Raw genomic sequence first — 22323 nt, forward strand, 5'->3', positions numbered from 1 at the left:
AACACGCACTGAAACTATAGCTGAGTGTCCCTGAGTTGTGGAGGGGACACTGGAGCCTGATAGCAGCATGTCTCTGCCACCTGTTTAGCTAGCACCCCTGTTGCTAAACCCAAACCCGCAAATCAGGAAGGTCACCAGAAGGCTGGGAATTCTAGTTTCCCATGCAAGGGGAAAATAGCCAACTCTTGTTTTGAAATGAGCAAGAGCAGTCTTATTCATCATGTCATCTGTGTTGTGGTGGCCACTGTGTTGTGGCCTTCAGCTTTCACGGCCATTTCACCACAGGCTGTGAGGTACACTACTGGGGCTCTGCAGACCCAGAGCAGGGACATTCAAGATCCCTCAGTCATCTACTGTCTGCAAATCCAGAAAATACCACTGCTGGTCATCAGGCTCCTTCCATCATTTTTTTACACAGGCATCGCTTGGAGTGGAGCAGGCAGGGCAAAAAATTTGACTGGAAGATAAAGAGACCAAAATGGATGGTTGGGTATACTCTTATAAGGGACACTCTGAAGGGCAGGATAAATCATGCCAGGTCAGTGCTGTGCCTTTGACAAAGAAAAGCCGTATGAACACTCTTAAGAGTTTGAAAAATGCCACAATTACACTACTTGACCTTTGGATGGATTATAATAATAGCTGCCATTTACTGGATTTTCACCATGGGCCACTATGTTAGATGCTTTATATGTATTATCTCATTTAATCTTCACAGTAACACTATTACATAGATGCTATTTTCCTTGTTTTCTGTTTGTTTCTCATTGATTACTCTTCCCCACCCCTAACATTCTCTGCCTCACCACTACAAACCCCCAAGAAGGAGAATACTTTAGAGCTTATTGTTCCCCTGCCCACAAGGACATCAGACTAGGGTCATCTGGCCCTGCGTATCTTTGTTTCCAGTAGGTGCCACTAGAAGTCAAACCCCTGAAGCAGAGTTTAATGACTCTGTCAAAATATAATTTGTCTCAAGCACCCACCCCTCTAACCCCCCAATCCTTTTCATTGGCCCTAGGTGACTTACAGTCGGTCCACAAAATCTGCTTCCTCTTTCCTGCCTCTTGCTCTAACCGATGTCTAATTCACTCGAAAGACCATACTACTTCATTGGATATTTGCTCTCAAATCCCCTCCTCCCACATCTTCCTTGACCTCCATACCTACTGTCTCCTTATCCTGCTTTATGTTATATGTTCATACGTGCATCTGTTACTTTCTGTCTGCCCGCTGGAATGTACGCTTTGTGAGGGCACAGGCTTCTGTTCACTAGTACATCTCTAATACCCACAGCGGTGTCTGGCATATTATCTTTGCTCAATAAATATTTCTGGAATGAAGTAATCCATAGGTGAGGAAACTGAGCCATGGAATGGATGAGCATTTTGTTCCTGGTCACATTGCTGTGAGACAGCCAGCCCAGGTCTGTGTGATTGTAAACCCCTGGCCTATGTTGTCCAGCTTCTTGATGGATCATGTGAATGCAGTATGAGCGAGAATGTTCTGGCTGAACTGGAGTAGTCAGTGTTGAAGTGTCAGTGTAGGGAACTTAATCAATTGGGCAAGATCCCACAGGACCAGAGTTTACTGCTCTTTTTTCTATTACATTGTGGAGTCTTGTGATTTAGAAGAAAAGTGTGTATTTGGCCACTCAGGTGACCAAAATGTATTTCTCCTATTTATTTGGTCTTCAGCCACAGTTCCTGACTCAAAGCTCCTCTATAACCCTTGGAATTATCTAAGTGATGGGAGCAATAAAGGTTTTGGGGGTGTTTTGTTATTTTGTTTTGTTTTAGAAATCCCCTAAGATGCAGGCTGGTTACCAGTGTGGCCAGACATGGGATAAGAGGGTTTGAATATTCAGTCCCAACTTCCAGGGAGGGGAGGGTACCTGGAGGTTCGATCCATTGCCAGTGGCCAGTGATTTACTCAATCATGGCTATGTAACGAAACCTCCATAAAAACCCAAGAAGATGGGGCTCAGAGAGCTTCTAGGTTAGTGAACACATGGAGATTTGAGGAGAATGGCAAGCTCTGGCAGGGCCTGGAAGCCCGGCATGCCCTTTCCCTATACCTTCCTTGTATATCTCCTCATCTGGCTGTTGATTCATATCCTTTAACATCCTTTGTAATAAATCCATAATCTATCGAGTAAATGGATTTTTCTGGGTTCCATGAGCCATTCTAGGTAATTAATTGAACCCAAGGAGGAGAGCATGGGAACCTGATTTACAGCCATTGAGTCAGAAGTACTGGTAACAACTTGGACTTGCGGGTGGTATCCTGAGTTCAGGCAGGTGGTTGGAGCCTCCAGTTTGTAGCCTGTTAGCCATTCAGAAGCACCAGTAACATCCTGGGCTTGTGACTGGTGTCTGAAGTGGAGGGGGGTCTTGTGGGACTGAGCCTTTTACCCGAGGAATCTGATTCTGTCTGTGAGTAGTGTCAGAGTAGAGTTAAATAGTAGGGCATGCAGATGGTGTCTAGATCATTGTCGATGTGGGGAAGCGTACACACATGTGCGAACACACACAAACACACACATACACATTGGAACTGGGTCCAGGAACCTAATTTACATTAGGAACAGTTGTTTTGAGTTGTCACCAAGAAAGATGCAAGTAACTGATCTTTTGAGGAACCAGCAATATAGTCAGTGTCCTTACAACATGAGCACATGAGCCTACATAAAGACAATTTATAATTTACTTACCTTTTTGATATGGTTTAAAAGAAGATGAAAGCACTCCCTGGTTCTAGAGAAATAGGGAAGTATCCAGTGGACCGTGGTATATTTGTGCAGCGAAGCATCAAATGCCTATGTAGAACATGGAAGGAAAGCAGCGATCGAATTAGCAAAGTAGATGCTATATGCACAATGATGACAACTCTGAAAATTCTGTGTTAGCAGTGGAATTATAAGAGACCTCGAGGTCCATAAATAGCCGGTGATTCTAGTGTTTAGGATTTTATTTGGTTATTTCACGTTGTTTTTGATATTTATATGTTTCTGTTTAACTGTTAATACTCAGATGATTAACCATACATAAAAAAGAAGAAATACACTGTACCGTATTGTGAGCCAAGGAATACGTCATCCCATCTGCTACACATCCTTTTCCTTCCTGCTGTCCACCTCCACTGCTCTCGGACCGTCGGCGCTGCATTTGCTCAGGCTTTACCCCAGCCTTCTGGTGCTTGACAGTAACCTCTTCAGCCACATGTTACAGACCACCTGCTCTCCAACTGGAGTTTCTTCCTCACTCCCTTGATTATTCTCAGATGCTTCTCTCTCCAGTTTTCTGAGCTATTCTCTCACTCATCTTCCCCTCCTCCTTGTGTGAATGAGGCCATGCACCTATCCTTCCCCTACTGGAGTGCTTGCTCGCCTGGCCCTTCTTGGGGCCTCATCCTCATCGGTGTTTCACTATGTCTGTGCTCACAGTTTAGCACTCCTAGCCCTGCCTGAGCAAATCCTAGACCTGTTCTGACATGATCCCACTCCTCCTCTAACTCTGCATTTGCTCCTCTCAAAGCCTTTGTTCTTTCCCTACCAGTCTGGGTTCTTGGTAACAAACCGTAAGAATCCACTCTGGCTGACTGAAACAGAAAGAGAATTTAGTGAAAGGCTCTGAAGAGCTAGAATTTTATGATTTATAAGAAATACACACTTGGTCATCTGAATGACCATATATATTTTTCGTAATGTATTTGGTCTTAGTCCAAGGTTTCTGGCTCAAGGCTCCTAAAACCCTTGGAATTTCCTGTGATAGGGCAATGAATGAGTCTTTTGTTATATTAATGAAGGTGATTTTTGGGTCCTGGTTGCCAGGAGGACCAACCCTGTGATTAGAGGGCTGGAATTTTCAAGTTCCCCCCACCCTCCCATCTCGGAGGACGGAAGAGGGTACTGGAGGTTAAATCAGCCAGTGGCCTATGACTTAGTCATGACCACGCAATGAGGTCCTCATCAAAACCCAAAGATCTGGGTTCAGAGAACTTCTGGGTTGTGAACATTTGGGAGATTGGGGAGAGTGGCATACTTCACTCTATGAATCTCTTCATCTGGCTGTTTATTCATATCCTTTATCATATCCCTTGATAAAAATGGTGAGTATAATTATTTCCCTGGTGCTGCAAGTGGCTCTAGCAAATTAAAAGAACATAGGAAGGAGGTTGTTCTAACTTCCAGTCTATAGCCTGTCGGTCAGGAGCACAGGTAACAGCCTGGGGCTTTTTACTGGTGTCTGAAGTGAGGGATGACAGCCAGTCTTGCAGGACTGAACCTTTAACCTGTGGAATCTGGTACTATCTCTGGATAGATAATGTCGAGACTGAGTTGAATTCTCAGACCGTTGGAATCCGAACACTGCTTGGTATTGTGTGTAGGGAAACCACCCCCCCCACACACACATACAAACACTTTGGAATTGGGTTTGGAACCTTAAAAGAAGAGCTCTCAGGATTACTGAGAAAGCTAATACAGTAGGATTAGAAAACATGGAGGGACCAGGTAGGAACTGAGCAGCTAGGACCATGGCCAGAATTCCATGGCAGTCGGGCTGGTTTGGGAGGACAGTGCTGCCGCCACTGCTAGACGGTGAACACGGCAACTGTCGTGACTAGAACTGGACAGGAGACTCTTGTAATGGCACCTTTGCCACAAGAGAAGTGTCTCCTCCAGAGCTGCTTTTCTATACCACTAGCTCCTGGTCAGATCTAGGCAGAAACATCTGACCGGGTCACTGGCCTGTCCACGAGCTACAAAGCGGGCCCAGAAAGAAGTCTCACTTATGCTCTGAGAGGTGGGCTCTGCTTGCTGCCACAGTTCAGTGAGAAATTGCTCAAACAAATTCTAGGCAGGCGCAGAACCAAAACACTGCATGGCCCATTCCCAATTCATGACAGTTGTTTTATTAAACTTTGTACAACTTCCTTAAGTCCTTGAAGCTGTTTCTTCTAACCTCTCCCTCAGCAAGAACTCTGGAACATAGTGCAATACAAAATTAAAACCTTAAGAATCACAGATTTATATACAAAGATGTTTAAGCAGCATGATTTAGAATGGGGAAAAAAAAAAAAAAACCTTGTCAGTCTAAATTCCTACCAATAAGGGAAAAGTTCATTGAATTATGAGATATCCATAGGATTAAGTATATGCGGTCATTAAAAATCACGGATTTTTTTTTAACTTTGTATAACACACAAAACTATAGCTAAACAGAACTTTACAATGTTTATATACAAGATCTCACAATTATGTGTGTGCACATACGATCCTATTTTATAGTAAAATATATAAATGTTTATATAAAGACATTCTTTGAAAGAGAATGTTAACATTAATGCAATTGGAAGGATTACTTTTTCTTTATGCTTTTTGTAGTTTTCACATTGAGCTAAAAATTATTAAAGTATTTAAAAGAAAATTGGCTAAGCTAAGGGCACACTTCTGGTGCCATCATTTTTATCCCTTGTCATCTCCTCAAAAAGTAGTTTTTCCCTAACCAACCTCAAACTAAACACCCCAAATTCTAACTCTTTGATCCTGGTGTTGAAAGAAGTCACTCTTTTCTGTACAATAAGTTCCTCCCTCCCTACCAGTGTGTTTCCGCTGCTCTTCATGTTCACATAGAGTCATTGGTTCCTGCTACCTCACCCAGCTCCTCTTGGAGCTGACCTCCTCCGGGGCTCACTCTTCCCCTGCCCTGTATTTTAGCCCAAAGATTTGCTGAAATAGCCTTATCAGAGGTTTCCATTACTCTTCTCTTGGCCACACCTAAGGATCTCTATCTTTGTAGCTTTGATGACTACTAGAAACATCGATTCCTTATCTTTGGCACACGTTTGGGCACAGGCTAAGTCAGATGACCTTGTGGTTTTCTTATCTTTCTAAAATAAGAAGGTACATTCTTAAGCCCCTCATCTGACTTTGCTTCCTATTAAGCCTTACATCCAAGCTGTTTTTCTCCCTGTGTCTCTGGACTGTTCCTACACCTTGGTGTTTGCTCCCTTCTACATATCCCCATTCATCTGTCTAGAAAGTAGAGCCAATATCCTATAAACAGATGCGTTGCTTTTGAAACCTGTGGCCTCCATGGAGACATCCTGTCTGAACCTACTCAGCTGTGACAGTGGGCTCCCGTTCTCCAGCTTTATCCATGGCCCTAGGAGCTCCACAGAACCTTCCCTGCAGTTCTGTTCCTACGGTTCATGAGCTCTCTCCAGCCTCTGCCTCCACCAGCAAGAGGCTGTTTCAAAGTCTGGCTTTCAGGCCACCAGTACCTCAAGAGTTAGATTCTGCCTCTCTGTCCATTCCCTGCAATTAGAGTCGGCAGAGTCCACTCTCCATCTGGCTTTCAGTCTCTCCTTCGCGTGCTCCATGTTGGCTCACTCTCAACTTCATGGTCTCTTATCTTCAAACCAGTCCAGGACCCCAAAGGCCCTGGCCCATGTTCTGTGTATGGGAGCTGAGTTCAGACTACCCAGGTTACTGCATCTCTTCATGCATGCTGATGTTGTGTTTCAGCCAACGGGACTTGACCTGTGGTGACCCAAATCTACAGAACAACGATCCTCTTGTAACTATTGATCCTTGATCCGGCTCATCCACCCTCGTGATTCATATTTATATTAGCCCTGACCTCCTTCTGTTCTCCAGACCTATAAGTTGTATTAGTCTTAGTACAGCTCTTGGATTTTCTACTCTCAGAGAAGTTTATTTCTTGATGTGTTATTTCATCTTGCAGGCACGTACTGAACACCTACCAGCCGGCACTGCAAATAGTCAGAGGCTAGTCAGGGAGTTAGACAAAATAAAGGGCTATGTCAGTTAGTACACTTTTTATTACTAGTGACAGAAGTCCTGATTCATACTGCTAAGGCAAAAATGGAATGTATTCCCTCACATACCTGGCAAGTCTAGGGATGGATCTGGTTTCCTTCAGGCACAGCTGGATTCATGGATCATAAATGCCACCTTTGGGACCTGGCCTGTCTTCATCTCTCAGCTCCACTCTGTTCTACTTTGTGATGGCTTCATTCTCATGGCAGCAAGACAAATGTTAATGGTGCCAGGCCTACCCCCTCCTAGGTCCCAGGATAGCAGATAAAGCACTGCTCTCTCAGCAGCCCCAACAAATATATCACTATATCTTGTGATTTCTTACTGGGTGAGTGAGGTGCTCTTCCCTGAACAAATGACTTTTGTCAGAGAAATTTGATGCCCTGTCTGTTTAGACTGGAGTCATAGGTCCTCTCCTTAGAGTTGAATATGGAGTCTACCCCAGCACTTAGGTTGAGAGACACATACAATGGTTCCCCTGAAAAAAAGGCAAATGGATGTGGGATGCTTGGGATTTTTTTGTTGCTGTTGTTTGTTTGTTTTAGGGGGGATGGTTTTTTTTAAGCTGTCAGTCATTATGTTTATATGTGCATATGACAGAGTTACAAACAGAGTTCAATGTAGCAAATAAAGCATCTGACTCCATATACAATAGACAAAGAAGGATTCCCTCCTCCTTTATGCCCCACTCTTTCCTTTGAGAAAAATTCAGTGAGTGCCTTTTTTGTTCCAGGTACAGAATATAAATAGTCCTAGACATTGACCCTGCCCATAAGGAGCTTACAAGGTAGTGAGAAGAAGAGAGAATAAAAGTACGGCCCTCTACATTGATCAATAATGTCCATTTAAGAAATAAAAATATAAAGATTATTTCTGTGTTTTTTATAAAATTTGAAAGACATCATCAACCATTATATTGTGTAACATTGTTTAACATCTTTTCTTACTTCTGTTTTGTTCAACGCTTGAAATAAGACTTTCTGATCCACTTCATTAAATAGCAGAAACTCCATAATCCACAGTTTTTAAATGTGTTTGCCTAGGCTTCTATAAAACTCGGAATTAAAACCCGTGGTTAATGAAAATAGCTTTCCTTCGCCTAAATTTTCCTTAAGATTAATTTGCCCTTTTTAAAAATACTTGATTTATGGTGTTATCATACCTAGGACCTTAATATAGTAAGGTGTTTCAAAATAGAGATATGACAGAGATAAAGAAATGAATACCTTTAACTTTGACTTTTATCTTCAGTCTCTGCTTCGGATCTGTAGCAGGTTGCTATACATCTCCCACCAATGCCCGGTCATTTCCCTGCCTGTATACAGACATTTCCATCAGGGTGTTCACAGTTTTTGTATACAGAGAGTGTGATGAACACATGTGGATATGTACATTTTTTAATGAATATATCTGTGACATTGAAGACCCAACAAGTAATCTTTACATTATTTTTTAGCTGTCGGTTTTCTTTTATTTTGTACAATGGAGAAAAAGATTGAGAAAAGCAACAAATAATCCTGGGTTTAGGGAACACATTAATGCAGTGACTCCCCACTGCAGACATTTGGCAATGCCTGCAGACATTCTTAATTGTCTTGACTACTGGAATCTTGTGGGTAGAGGCCAGGGATGCTATTAGACATCCTACAATGTGCAGGACAGGCCACCACAATGAAAAATCATCCTGTCCAAAATGTCAATAATGCCTCTATTGAGAAACCTTGCATTAATAGGATTTTTGGAATTCTAAACCCTGAAAGGATTCAGAACAATCTTGTAATTTAGGCATAAGACAACACTAGAGGCAAATTAACATCATCGAATTAAAAAAAGTATCATGGAGCTGACAGGAAAGGTCATTCAGTCCAGTCTCCCTTGGTATATGGTAACTGAGTCACAAGAGAAAAAGTGACTGAAGCACTAGAACTCCTCCACTCCTGGGGCGCCTGACAGGCTCAGTCAGTTAAGCATCCGATTCATGATTTCTGCTCAGGTCCTGATCTCAGGGTCATGAGATGGAGCCCCGCATCAGGCTCCATGCTCAGCAGGGCATCTGCTCTGGATTCTCCGCTCTCTCCCTCTACCTCTCCCCACTCTCTGTCTCTCCCTCTCTCTCAAATAAATAAATCTTTTTTTTTAATATTTTATTTATTTATTTGACAGAGAGAGAGGTCACAAGTAGGCAGAGAGGCAGGCAGAGAGAGAGGGAGAAACAGGCTCCCCACTGAGCAGAGAGCCTGATGCGGGGCTTGATCCCAGGACCCTGAGATCATGACCTGAGCCGAAGGCAGAGGCTAAAACAACACTGAGCCACCCAGGCGCCCCTCAAATAAATAAATCTTTTAAAAAAATAATTAAAAATAAAAAAGAACTCCTCCACTCCTAAACGTGTGATAAGGCAACTTGCCCAATCTCTCTGTGCCTCAGTTTCCTTTTCTACAAAAGGGACAATAAAACTTGCCTCAAATGATTGCTGTGAGGAGTAATTGAAATAATGCATGTGAAATGTTTAGGACTGTTTCTGGCCACTGTTAGTTGTTGATAAAGAGTGGTGGTGAGAGCTGAGGCGGTGACTCTCATTACTGTTGTTGCCCAAGCTGACTGAACCCTGTTCCTGACTCTCAGTCCATTTTCTTTCTAGTTCCCTGCCTTGAGGGTCTGTGAAGAGAGGTTCTAGGGGCAACTCAATAGGGATTAAAGAAGACTAGTCTGAAAAGCAGCTTAGTAGCTGGTGATTCAAGAAAAACTGAACAAAAATTGTTCATAAAGACGGGGAGTTAAACTGTAGGTAGACGCTTTAAGGATGACACAAAAAAGATTGGTTCTCACCTGAAGCAGGCTACCTTCTCTCTTCCCAAAGTTCTGTGAATGGTGTGCCAGGTGGTAGTGCCTCCAGGAAGGGTGGAGCCTAGGTAAGATAACTTGTATCAAACCCTTAAGAGCCCTGGGGGTGCCTTACAGCCCTGACAGGTTGTCTCTCCATCTGGGAGAATCTGAAATGCCAAGATGGTGGGGCAGTGTATCTGGGGACCCTTTCAACTCTAAGATTTCTTTCTTTTTTTTTTTTTTTTTTTTTTTTTCATTTAAATTTTTTATTTATTTTTTATTTTTTCTATAAACATATAGTGTATTTTTATCCCCAGGGGTACAGGTCTGTGAATCACCAGGTTTACACACTTCACAGCGCTCACCATAGCACATACCCTCCCCAATGTCCATAACCCCCTCCCCCTCTCCCAACCCCACCTCCTCCCAGCAACCCCCAGTTTGTTTTGTGAGATTAAGAGTCACTTATGGTTTGTCTCCCTCCCAATCCCATCTTGTTTCATTTATTCTTCTCCTATTCCCCCTAACCCCCCATGTTGCATCTCTACTTCCTCATCATATTCAACTCTAAGATTTCTTGATGTCTGATAAGTTTTGTGGACTTTGTACTGGGAAGATCATGTGATGTGGTAGATAATGCCCAACAGGCATACATAGACAACCACAACTCTCCTGTTTTATCATTTGTGGTATAAAAAAATGCTTTATTGGGGCACCTCAGTGTCTCACTAGGCGTCTGACTCTTGATCTCAGTGCAGGTCTTCATCTCAGGGTCATGAGTTCAAGCCCCGGGTCAGGTTCCATGCTAGGTATGGAGCCTACTTTAAAAAAATGCTTTTTTAGGTTTTACTAATTCAGTCTATCTGTATGAGCATATGATTAAGATGTTTGTGCAAATACTTTTTTCTCTGAAAGTAATAATAAATTACCTTACCAACAATTCTGTGAAATAGGTTTCCTCTCATTTTCTTAAAAGACTTCTAAAATTCTTTTCAGTTGCTCTAGGAGTCGAATTTTTATTTCTCTTGTGGTTTTTGCCAACTAAATTGTTTTTAACCAGCGGCTTTCTATAAAAATTAACAGAATTCAAAAGCATTAAACTCCCTGGACCACAAGCACAGATTAAATTTTCTGGAGGAAAATATCTCATTCATTTTGTAGCCTTCTCTCAAATATTCCATTTGTTGAATTGAACTCCTAAAATGATTCTGTATCCCACAAAGATACTCTACATAGTCATTTAAAGACATTTTTTCTCCTATATCTTACATGTCAGTGCTCCAGCTGTTAGAAAGATGATTTTTAAAAAATCAGTAAGAACAAGTTGATACATGAGAAAACAATGACTCATAGCTGACTTTATCTGTCTTCTGTGTTTTTGTGTGACATTCAAGATCCACAAAACATCTGGCGAAGAGCAGCACACTCAGGTCCAATGAACGCTGGCTCAGCACTAGGTCTGGCTGTGCTAGACACCTCTGGTAGCACGGGGCACACCACTGAGGCCCAGAGAAGTTAAGCTATTTCCCCCAAGCCACACAGTTGGTAAGCAGGAGAGCCAGCAACACAGCCCTGCCTGGCTCCTGAGTACATGTGTTTGCTGCATACTAGATCTTGACATGGAATAATTCAAGGGTTAGAATAATAAAAAATCTCCTCTAAGATGTGACTGTTTTTCATTTTAAATGCCTCATTTAGATCGGTGTTATGTTAATTTGACCTTCATTTTTTTTTTTTTTTAAAGGTGTTGTGTAATGGACCAGGAACATGTGTTCCTATCTGCATATCTGCCCTTCTCCTTGGGATACTAGGAATAAAGAAAGTGATCATTGTCTATGTTGAAAGCATCTGCCGAGTAGAACATTTATCCCTGTCCGGAAAGATCCTGTTTCACCTCTCCGATTACTTCATTGTTCAGTGGCCGGCTCTTAAGGAAAAGTATCCCAAGTCTGTGTACCTCGGGCGAATTGTTTGACAAATGAGAGCTTACTTCTCTAGAATTTTGCAGTCAACCATATTTATTATAACTGGAGTAGAAAAAACTACATGTTTATTGTAAAGGCTTCTGCAGGTCCTGAGAATTATTGGTAGTGAAGAGTAAAAAATGTGTAAATAATCCAGTAAGGAGACTGAAGGTGCTCTTATAACACAAACATTAAGGGGCTCCTGGGTGGCTCAATTGGTTAAGCATTAAATTCAGGTCATGATCTCAGGGTCGTGAGATCGAGCCCCATGTCAGGTTCCCCACCCAGCATGGAGTCAGCTTGAGATTCTCTTTCTGCCCCTCCCCCCACATGTGTGTGTTCTCTTTCTCTCTCAAATAAATAAAATCTTTTTAAAAAATTAAAAATAAAACAAACATTAATAAACCATTAAGTATTTATGCCTCTGAATTTCTTTTCTTTTTTTTTATCACTACCTGCAAGTTATCTTCTGACTTGTTTTAGTAATATTTTTCCTACAGCTAAATATAGTATTAGTATGATTAGCAACATTTCCTGTTCTGCAGCTTTTTTTTTTTTTTTTACAATATTCTGCATTGTAAAAAGAAAAGAAAGATATTTCTTAGTTTTTGTTCAGATACAGGAGGCTCTGTTTCCTGTATGGAAGTAGTAAAGTCCCCAGTGAATCCTTTGAGCATAAAGGAAGCAGTCATATTACATGGGCTTCATTACAAGTTGCACTCCACAGGCTTCCAGAGCCATCACCATAAACCAGGATCTTTTTTTGTTCTTCAGTTTTGCTTTGTGAGTCGTTGCTCTCAATCCAGAAGATTGTTTGAAATCTCTTGTTGAATTGTTAAAATAAATTAAAAGGTAACCACTGTCATAGTATTAAAAACGTGATTCTGTGGTTCAGGAATCCACTCTCAAAACATTTTTTTTTTTTAATGTTTTAGTAAATTCACAATGGTGAGGCTGTCATCATCCCTGGCATTTTGAGATGTTTAGGCTCGGTAGAATATATTGGTACCAAACATTTATTTGAGGGCATGCTATATGCCAGGAATTCTTCTAATCACTTTTCAAATATTAACTCACAGAATCCTAATAACAACCCGGTTACAGTTATTATCCCCCTGTTACCAATGATTTGTCTGAGATCACATGACCAGTAAATGGCAAAGCCAAGATTCCAGCCCCGGCAGCCTGGCTGGTGAGTGAAGCCCGTTTCAGGGGCCTGTGGCCTGTGCCATCATCACATAGGGACCCACATTCAGGGGGGCCCTGTGCTTGCTTTCATACTCTGCTGTCACTCTCAGATTTCTTAAGAGACGTGGAACAAGGGACCCGCATTTTATTTTACACCGATCCCCACAAATTATTGAGAATCTGTGCTACGCTGTCGACTACCGACAGAAATACAACACGTAGTGCGGTCCAGCAGCTCCTTGACAAATGGGAATTCCGTCCCCTCCTTCTAAGCTCTCTTCTTTAACAGGGAGAAGGCCTCTTGTGGCATTTGAGGTTTTTTTGGTTTTTTTTTTTAAAGATTTTATTTATTTATTTGACAGACAGAGACCACAAGTAGACAGAGAGGCAGGCAGAGAGAGAGGAAGGGAAGCAGTTTCCCTGCTGAGCAGAGAGCCCAACTTGGGGCTCGATTCCAGGACCCTGAGATCATGACCTGAGCCGAAGGCAGAGGCTTTAACCCACTGAGCCACCCAGGTGCCCCGCATTTGAAGTTTTTATTTTCTCCTCTCAAATCTGTTTCAGAAGTATGATGTATATCTACTAGATGGTAAGAAATAAATGAAGAGAGGGAGCGCCCGTGAAAATGCATGACTGCCTGAGAGATTGTACAGTGAACGTGCCGAGGCTGATCTAGCTTTTATTGCTCCTTGGGCAGATCTTCTCTGGATAAAGTAAGCACATCTGTCACTAGGACATTTTCCTAGGTGTTCGGCTGAGAAAACTCTCAGAACAGGGAAACTATTTTGCTGTCTGGTTCAGTGGCCGTGGGGCAGCCAGGAGATAGTTCGTCGTGTGCTTTGACTTTATCATCAAACGTTAGGTGCTGCCCCTGCTTCCATTGATGGAAAGGCCTGGAATGTCAGGTGACATTTCTAGTAGGCATTTCTCTACTTTTCTAGAGAGAAAGTGATTTTTTTGGCGGGGGGCGGGGGGAGGGGGATAACAGCATGTACCTTTTTTCCCCTTTGCATTTTGCTCTGCTCTGCACTTTGTTCCTAAGTGGCTTTAGGTAAATAGTTGACGTATGAAATTGGACTGTGTTCAGTTCTGTTCATGCCTGTCTGCGCCAGCGCCGCTCCCCGGACCCCAATAGGTAATCCTGCTGCGGGGGCTCCTGTCAGGCCAGAGTGCGCAGTGCTTAGGCCATGGAGAGTTGTTAGAAAAGATGCCATCATTTTTTCCAGAAATGTATGTCCCAGATGTTCTGCAGAGCCTTAACTTAGGCAGTGGTTAGTCTGGAATGTCAGAGGAAAAAAGTCTCATGCGTGTTATATCACTAAAAATTTAGGACTATCTTCCTGGATTCTGACTGCCGTGCACACATTCAGAGTGAGGTTTGCTTGGTTCCTGATTATTTGGTAAACAAGCGCCCGCCAGGCTGTGTGTTGTTGTTATGGCTAATTCAGGTCCACAAGGTCACACTGGCAAAAGGGTGCAGCTTGGAAAACATCATGCTCCAGTCTCAACTCAAACTGAAGATCAGTAGCTAAGTAGCTAACTTGTCCTTTCTGATTGCTCTGGAAACAGTCTGGAATGCACCTCTTACTGGAAGAGACGGTTCACGAAAAATTAATTGCATCAGTCTTTAAATGGGAGACAAGGAAACCACACATCCTGCCCACACCTACTTCCCTGGAAGATTTTTATCTACAGTTCAGTTGTCCTAAAGGGTTTCAGCAGCTTGCTCAGCTGAAAGTCTGACTATTTCAAATAGAACATCCAAAAGTCATCACGGGAAGCTTCAGCCAGGAACTTAGAGTGCTGTGAAACCATGTCAACAAGAGGAATGCTGTACGGTTTCAGACTGAATAGCAAGTCCTTGCTAGAAAGGAGATGACCCTAGCTTTCCCGTATAAAAGCAACTTGAAATGTGTTTGTTGGCTTTCCAAAGTGAGATTCAAACTGAGAAATGTACTACCCCCTTACTGTGCAGTTCCTTAGATCGAATCAGTGCTTTCTTTTTTTTTTTTTTTTTTTGAATGAGTGCTTTATTTCTTCTACAAAGTCCCATCTCACCAAAAGGAGTTTGACAGCAATGTCTTAAGCCTCTTTTATCCACAGGAAGAACATCATCATGAGGGTTAAAGAAGATTGTCCTTCTCCATACAGCTCACTCCATACAGTGGGGCCATGTGGAGTTTCTTTCCCATGATTTCAACTGTCCAGCAGTGAGCAGACACCCAGATTTTCTTGTCTGCCCTGAAACTTTCTTCCATTCAGCCCGCCACTCTAGCGCTCTAAAAACAAATTATCTACACTTACGTTCTTGCTGCCAACTCAGTTTAAACATGGATTTGACATAGTTCCCCCTTTTCCCTTCCATACTAGTCAACTGATGCTAGCCTCTGTCATCTCTCTCAAGCAACAAACTTTGGAATAATTGTTGTTTTGTACTCTTTCCTTAATCCATATATAATTGGTTCACCTCCCCTTTTTTCTAATATCCCCAGATTTTCCCCTTGTCTTTCCATCCTCTTCTCTCCTTGTCATCTGAATTCACCTATTGGTTCTGCCTTTGAACTAGTTCACACCCACCCTTTCCTCTTCAGTCCCATCGTCACAACCTAAGCTTGTTTTATTAGCACATTTATTAGCACATGAGGAACTGAGGCATAGAGAGATTAAGTATCTTATCCAAGATTTTATAACTAGAAAGTGGCAGAGCCAAGATTTGAACCAAGGTGCTCTAGCTCCAGCCAGACTTACCTTAACAGCTAGGTTAGGTTTAAAAAAAAAAAAAAAAAAAAGTGCTAGGAAGGAGTTGAATGGGGTGCCATGAAGGACAAGAAGGTACTGGGTACTCTAGAGAGAGATATCAGGAAAGACCTCTCTGAGAAGGATGTTTTAGCGGCAGTCTGAAGGATAAGATTGAATATTTGTCTTCCTCCTTCCACTTCCCCTCCCAACTTCCATTTCACCTCCGCCACAACCTTCCCCATCTCTCACAGCCTTGTTTCAGCTTCTTCTCTAAACAACTCGGTGACATTGCCACCCACACCTAAGGTTAGCGCTGAGCTACAGACCTTCATATCGTAGTACCTTGTGCTTAGAAACACCTGTAGAGGGAAGAAATGAATGCTTCTGATAATTATTTCTTTATGTTCATGTTACATCAGGTACCATACCTCATACTTTCATGTTCTTGGTCCATTCTTGGTCACAGCTGCCACAGTTCTGGTCCAAGCACGGGCACTAACTAACCATATAAACTCTCATACCTTCAGACTTTGTCTCGGCCTACTTAGTTACAGCTCATCTAGACCAATGTTCTCAAACTTTCTGGTCTCAGGACCTCATTATAGTCTTGAGAATTTTTTTTTTTAAAGATTTTATTTATTTATTTGACAGACAGATCACAAGTAGGCAGAGAGGCAGGCAGAGAGAGAGAGGAAGGGAAGCAGGCTCCCTGCTGAGCAGAGAGCCCGATGCAGGACTCCATCCCAGGACCCTGGGATCATGACCCGAGCCGAAGGCAGAGGCTTTAACCCACTGAGCCACCCAGGTACCCCTATAGTCTTGAGAATTATCAAAGACCCCACCAACTTTTGTTTATGGTGACTATCTTCATCACTATTTACCATATTAGAAATTAAGACAGGGAAACATCTGAAACATGAGAATACACAGGATGCATATCATTAGCTATCAGAGCAATGACATCCTCACACATCATGAAGCATCTAGAAAACTATAAGATCCCAAGAGAATGAGCAGGAAAAAGGAAAGTGACAACTTTGCATTGTTATGGAAGTAGATTTGACCTCATGGGCCCCTGAAAAGGTCTTGAGAACACCCCAGGGGGCCCTGGGCTACATTTGGAGAACCGCTCCCCTACATAATGGCACATCAATAACTTCAACTCCAGCAGCCTTTAGTCAGTCAATGATCTATGTACTAGTTTTCTATTGCTATGTAACAAATAGCCATGAATCAGAGGCTTCAGACAACACCTGTTCTTTCTCTGTTCTATAGGTTAGAAATCCAGTCAGGAGATGTCTGCTTCTCTGCTCAGGGTCTCACAAGGCTCTAATCAAGGAGACAGCCACAGCTGGATTCAGATCCAGAACTCTGGACCTTCTTCCAAGCTTCTTCAGGTCACTGCTGGCAGACTTCAGTTCCTTGCAGTTGTAGGACTCATGGTGACCTGTTCCTTAAAGGCCAATGAGAGTCTCTCCTGCTGTTTGTCTCTTTTAAGGGATGGTTGTGACTGGGTCAGGCACACATAGGATAATCCCCTTTTAATTAACTCAAAATCAGTTGATGAGGGACTGTACATCTGCAAAATCCCTTTTGCCATATTAATGTAACATAATCAGGGGAGTTATAGCCCATGGTATTCACAGGCCCCACCAATATATGGAGATTATAAAGGTGTGGATGGGACAGGGTGGAATATTGATGGCCATCGAGAATTCTGCCAACTATAATCTGCCAGAGTTTTTATTGGGGGGGGGATGTTTTTCAAACCTTCCACTTGGACTACAAACTCCTACCTTAGTGTCCAAGTTTTGTAAGTTTTTTTTTAAATACAGGAAATGCATGTCTTCCAAACTACATCACTTTTCCAGCAAGTTCTTCTGTGCTTGGTTTGTTTACTTGTCGAATAGGCATGATGGTGGTCCCTCCTTACAGAGTTGTGGGCACCAAACTAAGATGGTACACATACCCCCTTTAGCACAGAACCTGACACATAATAAGCCCTGAGTAACTCTGTGTCTCCAAGTGACCAATGTGACTTCTATGGTATGTAAGTTGCCTGAAGAAAGGTGTCCTTAAACTAAGTGCAGCAACCATTTCCCACCCTCTAGGATAACTATAGTAAAAAGTTGTCTAGAAAGCAGAAAATAACAAGGGTTGCCAAGGACGAGGAGAAATTGAAACCCTCATACATTGCTGGTGGGGACACAAGCTGCTTCAGCAGCTGTGGAAGACAGTTTCTCAGTTCCTTAAAAAGTTAAACATAGAATTACCATATGGCCCAGCAATTCCACTCCTAGTTATACACTCCAGAGAATTGAAAGTGCATGTTTACACAACAACTTGTACATGAATGTTCATACCAGCATTACATAATAGACAAAAAGTAGAAACAACCCAGAGGTCCACTGAGCAATGACTGGATTAACAAAATGTGGTATAACCATACAATGGGACATGACTTGGTCCCAGAAAGGAATGAAGTACAAATACATGACATGATACAGCATGGATAAATGAACCTTGGCTACATGTCAGTGAAAGAAGCCAGTTGCTAAAGACCACATATCGAATGATTCCCTTTATATGAAATGTCCAGAATAGTCAAATCCATAGACAGAAAGTAGAGTTACTATTGCCAGAGGCTATGAAAGGGGCAATAGAGGTGATTCCTAAGGGGGATAGGATTTCTTTTCTGGGTGATGAAAGTGTTCTGGGATTAGATCGTAGTTGTGGTTGTAGAACTCTGTACCAAAAATGACTGAATTGTATGTACACTTTAAATGGGTGAATTTTAAGGAATGTGAATTCTTTCTGCAAAAAAAAAAAAGATTTCTCCATCCTCAATAGTAAAGGAGTCTATCCGTGTCTATTTGTGGGTGTATATACAGATGGAAAAAGACCAAACTGAAGGCTAGGCACAGCCGCCAGGAAGCTGCTTCAGGGAATGTGCTTGTTTATTGTGATTCCACCTCTGCCCACAGCCAGAGACGAAACAAAGACTGAAGGTGCTGGGGACAAAGCATGGCTTTGGGGAAGAGCTGAGTAAGAACTGGGTGAAATAGCCTACGGAGGGGGCCTGGAGGAAGGAGATGGTCTCAGCACAAAATAACTCCTTCCAGGACCTTCTCACTAGAGACACCTCAAGACATAGCCTCAAACCAGCAAAGAGCCTAGACAACTGAGTCCATTGTATTGTCCACAGTCGGCCATCCACATGCCTTCTTTGGTAGGACCTTAACTTCTTCGTCAAGAGGTATTGACAGGTGGCTCTCCCTCTGAATCTAACTAAACTGGCCTGAGTGTCTTGCCAGACCACTAGAATGCTGCAAGTGTGTGAAGTGATGTTCTGACTTGGTGTCTTGAAATGTTTGCCCTCTGGATGCTCTGCCTTGGGATGTCTTCTCAGTACACAGCCTCCATCTTTGAGAAGTCCAAGCCACACGCAGAGACAATGTGTGGGTGTTCTGGTTCCCAGACACATCCGAGTACAGACTTTGAGTCATCTCGATCAAGAGTGCTAGACATGTGAGGAGAGAAGCCTCCAGACGATTCCAGCCCCACCGTTCCCATCACTCCCTGCCTTTCTAGTCCTCCAGGCTGAGGCTCAGATGCTGTGCCCTGTGAATTTCTGACCCACAGAGTCCATGAACAAGATGAAAGGGCTCCTGTTTTCTGCCACTAAGTTCTGAGGGAATTTGTTACAAAGCAATAGGTAATTGGAACAATAACCTTTCAGAAGGAGCCAGTCTCTCCAAAGTTTGGTTACCTTGGCTTAATATTAGGAGAGGAAACGTTTTCTCGCCTTAAGGCAAAAGGAAGAAAACGTATTTCTATACCATGGATAGGAAAAGGCTTTTTTTTTCCCTCCTTGCTCCTTGGCCTGTATGTAGCAGTGAAACAGAAACCAATGGATTCTTTTAAATCTTTTAACCATATGCAGATGAATAAGCAACTGGTTGGACTTGGTTCCTAATCTCTTTTCCTTTCCTGAATAACTTTTTTTTCCACTCTAATAAACTTTAGCATTGAAACAGAAGTCATGTGTCCCATATATGACGATTAACAGCAAGAATGTAGAAAACGAGATAGCTGCTAAGCACAAAAACTTAATTAATAGCCAAGCCATTCTACCAAAAATCAGAACAGTGTTTCTGGCAGGGAAATGTGAAATCTTTGTTTTCTAACTTGGAATTCCTTTTTTTTTTTTTTTTTCCACTCTCAGTCTTTTTAGTATCATGATTTAAAATTCAGGGACTTCACAGAGAACTTTAAGTTCTCAGTTGAACTCCCCTGATTGAAGTGCATTAATCTTTCAATGAGAGCCACCCTTCCCATCCCTGGGTTCCCCCAGGGGAATTGCCAAAGCCCAAAATACGAAAACCAAGACTCGTGCAGGAACAAAATGGCAGGAAAGCCAAACAGCAGCACAAGGGATGAAGGAGTCTGGAATGACCAGCTTCTCTCTCACAGAAAAGGGCAAAGAAGTTTCATTCTTTAAAAAAAAGGTGGAGGGGGGCCAGAAGAAAACAAGACCTTTATGGTAATACCATATACAGAGTCGGCAGAAATTCGACAAAGAATAAAAAGTATCCCAAATGTTCCCTTATTCAGTTCCTTCCTGAAGCTCCATTTTCAAGCTCATTGTCCCCAACTGCTCTGGACACAGAACCGTGCAAGGGCCCTGGAAGGGCCCAAGCCTCAGTCCATCAACCCCCAGCAGAACAAGCTGAATCTGAAGTGGCCAGATAGAGAGGGAGAGCTTTAATGTTCACCAAAATCATAGAGAAAATAAGTTATTTATGGATGAAATGATAGAATGTCTGAGGTTTGATTCAAAACCCATTGACAGAGTGGGGAATGCAGTGGTTTATGGATGAAACCGGATTGGCCATACATACTCACGGCAGAAGCTTGGGACAGTGGGTGCAGGGGGCCTCAGACACCAGACTGATCATGTTGTTGCCTCTACTTTCCTTTCTATATGAGCATTCCCATAACTAAAAGTTTAAGGGTGCCTGGCTGACTCAGAGGAGTGTGAAACTGTTGGGGTTATGAGTTCAAGGCCCATGCTGGATGCCTAGATTACTTAAATAAATAAACCTTTAAAAGTTTGTGTGTGTGTGTGTGTGCATGTGTGTGTGTTTAAGATTTTATTTATTTATTTATTTATTTGACACACAGAGAGCGATCACAAGTAGGCAGAGAGGCAGGCAGAGAGAGGGGGGAAGCAGGCTCCCCGCTGAGCAGAGAGCCCAATGTGGGGCTCAATCCCAGAACCCTGAGATCATGACCTGAGCCAAAGGCAGAGGCTTAACCCACTGAGCCACCCAGGCACCCACCTTTAAAAGTTTTAAAAATAGAAAATCATTTTTTAGTGAGAGTGAGAAATCTTCAGATGCTAAAAGGTCAAAGACTATATTACTATGGATAAAAGGAAACAAACCAGGTTTTAGAATGAGAACAAGAAATTTCAAAATTACTTTTCTTTCATATTTAACTCATGAAAAGAAATGAGTCAGCCCGTAAATCTGATTCCTGAACCAGAATAGGTTTTTCCGGCTTCAATATTCACTCTGGGGCCTTTCAATACTCTGCTATCAAGTACAAAACGTCACCTTCTTCTTTATCCATACGCTTCTCATCGTTCAGTAAATATTTGAGGTGTTCCAACATCAACAAGGTGAGCCATTCACAGGAGGCCTAGGAGCATAGACTCCCACTGAGGGTGCCCCTTTCTCCAAGGACACACTCCCTGGCCCTTTTCAGAAATCACCACAGCACAAGTCACCTCTATGGACCTTGAATATTAAAGGTGGTTCTGATCTCACGTCTTCAGGTTGCTGAAGAGAATGCATTGTGGAGCAGAGAGAGGAAAGGCAGCTGGATGTTAAGAGCTTAACAGTGGTTAATTTTACTCTTTCTGTGTCTCCTCACCACATAACATAAAGGACTTAGATGAGATCATGCTTGAGTTTTCTTCCAATGACAGTACTGCCACCACAACCGTAGCTTCCTTCATTCATGCCGGGTGCTGCACTGACCATGGGACAGGCACTGACCCAATTAATCCTTAGATCCAGGCAACAGAGGCCCCCCACTCTAGAGACCCCTCCACTTGCCACTTCCCTCCTCATGGGGCCAGGATGATAGGACCACTTGGAGCCCACACTCCCTTTCTAGACCAAGCTCTGGCTGCCTAGAACCGTAGCCTCACCTGCCTCAGTGGCCCAGGCCTCCTCCTGGGGCTTGCATGGGCCTCTTCCCCAGGTACGCCCTCCCAAGGCTGGCTGACTGGCCAGTGGGGAGCGAGGGGGTGAGAGTGTGAAAGGATCAGGACCTGAAGGTTGGGGTGTGGACGCTCTGCCCAAAGCTCCTCGTGGTGAGACAGGACCAAGTCCAAAGAGAAGGGAGATGTGGGCTGGGGGCGTTTCATTCATACCCGGCTGAGGTCCTACAAATGGTGGGGGGGGGGGGGGAGCGCCTAATGAGGTATGCATCATCATCATCATCATCATCATCATCATCATCGTCATTATTACTAAGTCATTTTACAGAGCCTAAAACCGAGACACAGAAGCTGGAGTAATTCGCCCCCAGTCGCACAGCTGGTGAGTGGCGGAGCCAGGGCTTGGGTTGCTCTCCTTGCGATTCCACGCTCTTTCCTTTCATGCTGCCACCCAGCAAAACCGCAGACTCCACCAGCCCCGGGGCCTCTCAGGAGACACAGAGATGGTCCTGAAAAGCCGTGGGCCCCCTCCC

The 22323-nt window shown here is 43.0% G+C and overlaps 1 protein-coding gene across 1 annotated transcript in view; it reads left to right on the forward strand.

Annotated features, from left to right (window-relative positions):
• The window catches only part of ALG14 (ALG14 UDP-N-acetylglucosaminyltransferase subunit), a 90944-nt gene extending 78971 nt beyond the window's left edge, over positions 1-11973 (forward strand). Inside the window, exon 4 of the mRNA XM_045998777.1 lies at positions 11415-11973. Coding sequence (XP_045854733.1) covers positions 11415-11645 — 231 coding nt within the window. The 3' untranslated portion in view covers positions 11646-11973. The remainder of the gene's footprint in view (positions 1-11414) is intronic.
• The last annotated feature ends 10350 nt before the right edge of the window (positions 11974-22323 follow it).

Source organism: Meles meles, chromosome 1 (genome assembly GCF_922984935.1).
Source record: "Meles meles chromosome 1, mMelMel3.1 paternal haplotype, whole genome shotgun sequence".
In the NCBI taxonomy this organism is placed as follows: domain Eukaryota; kingdom Metazoa; phylum Chordata; class Mammalia; order Carnivora; family Mustelidae; genus Meles; species Meles meles.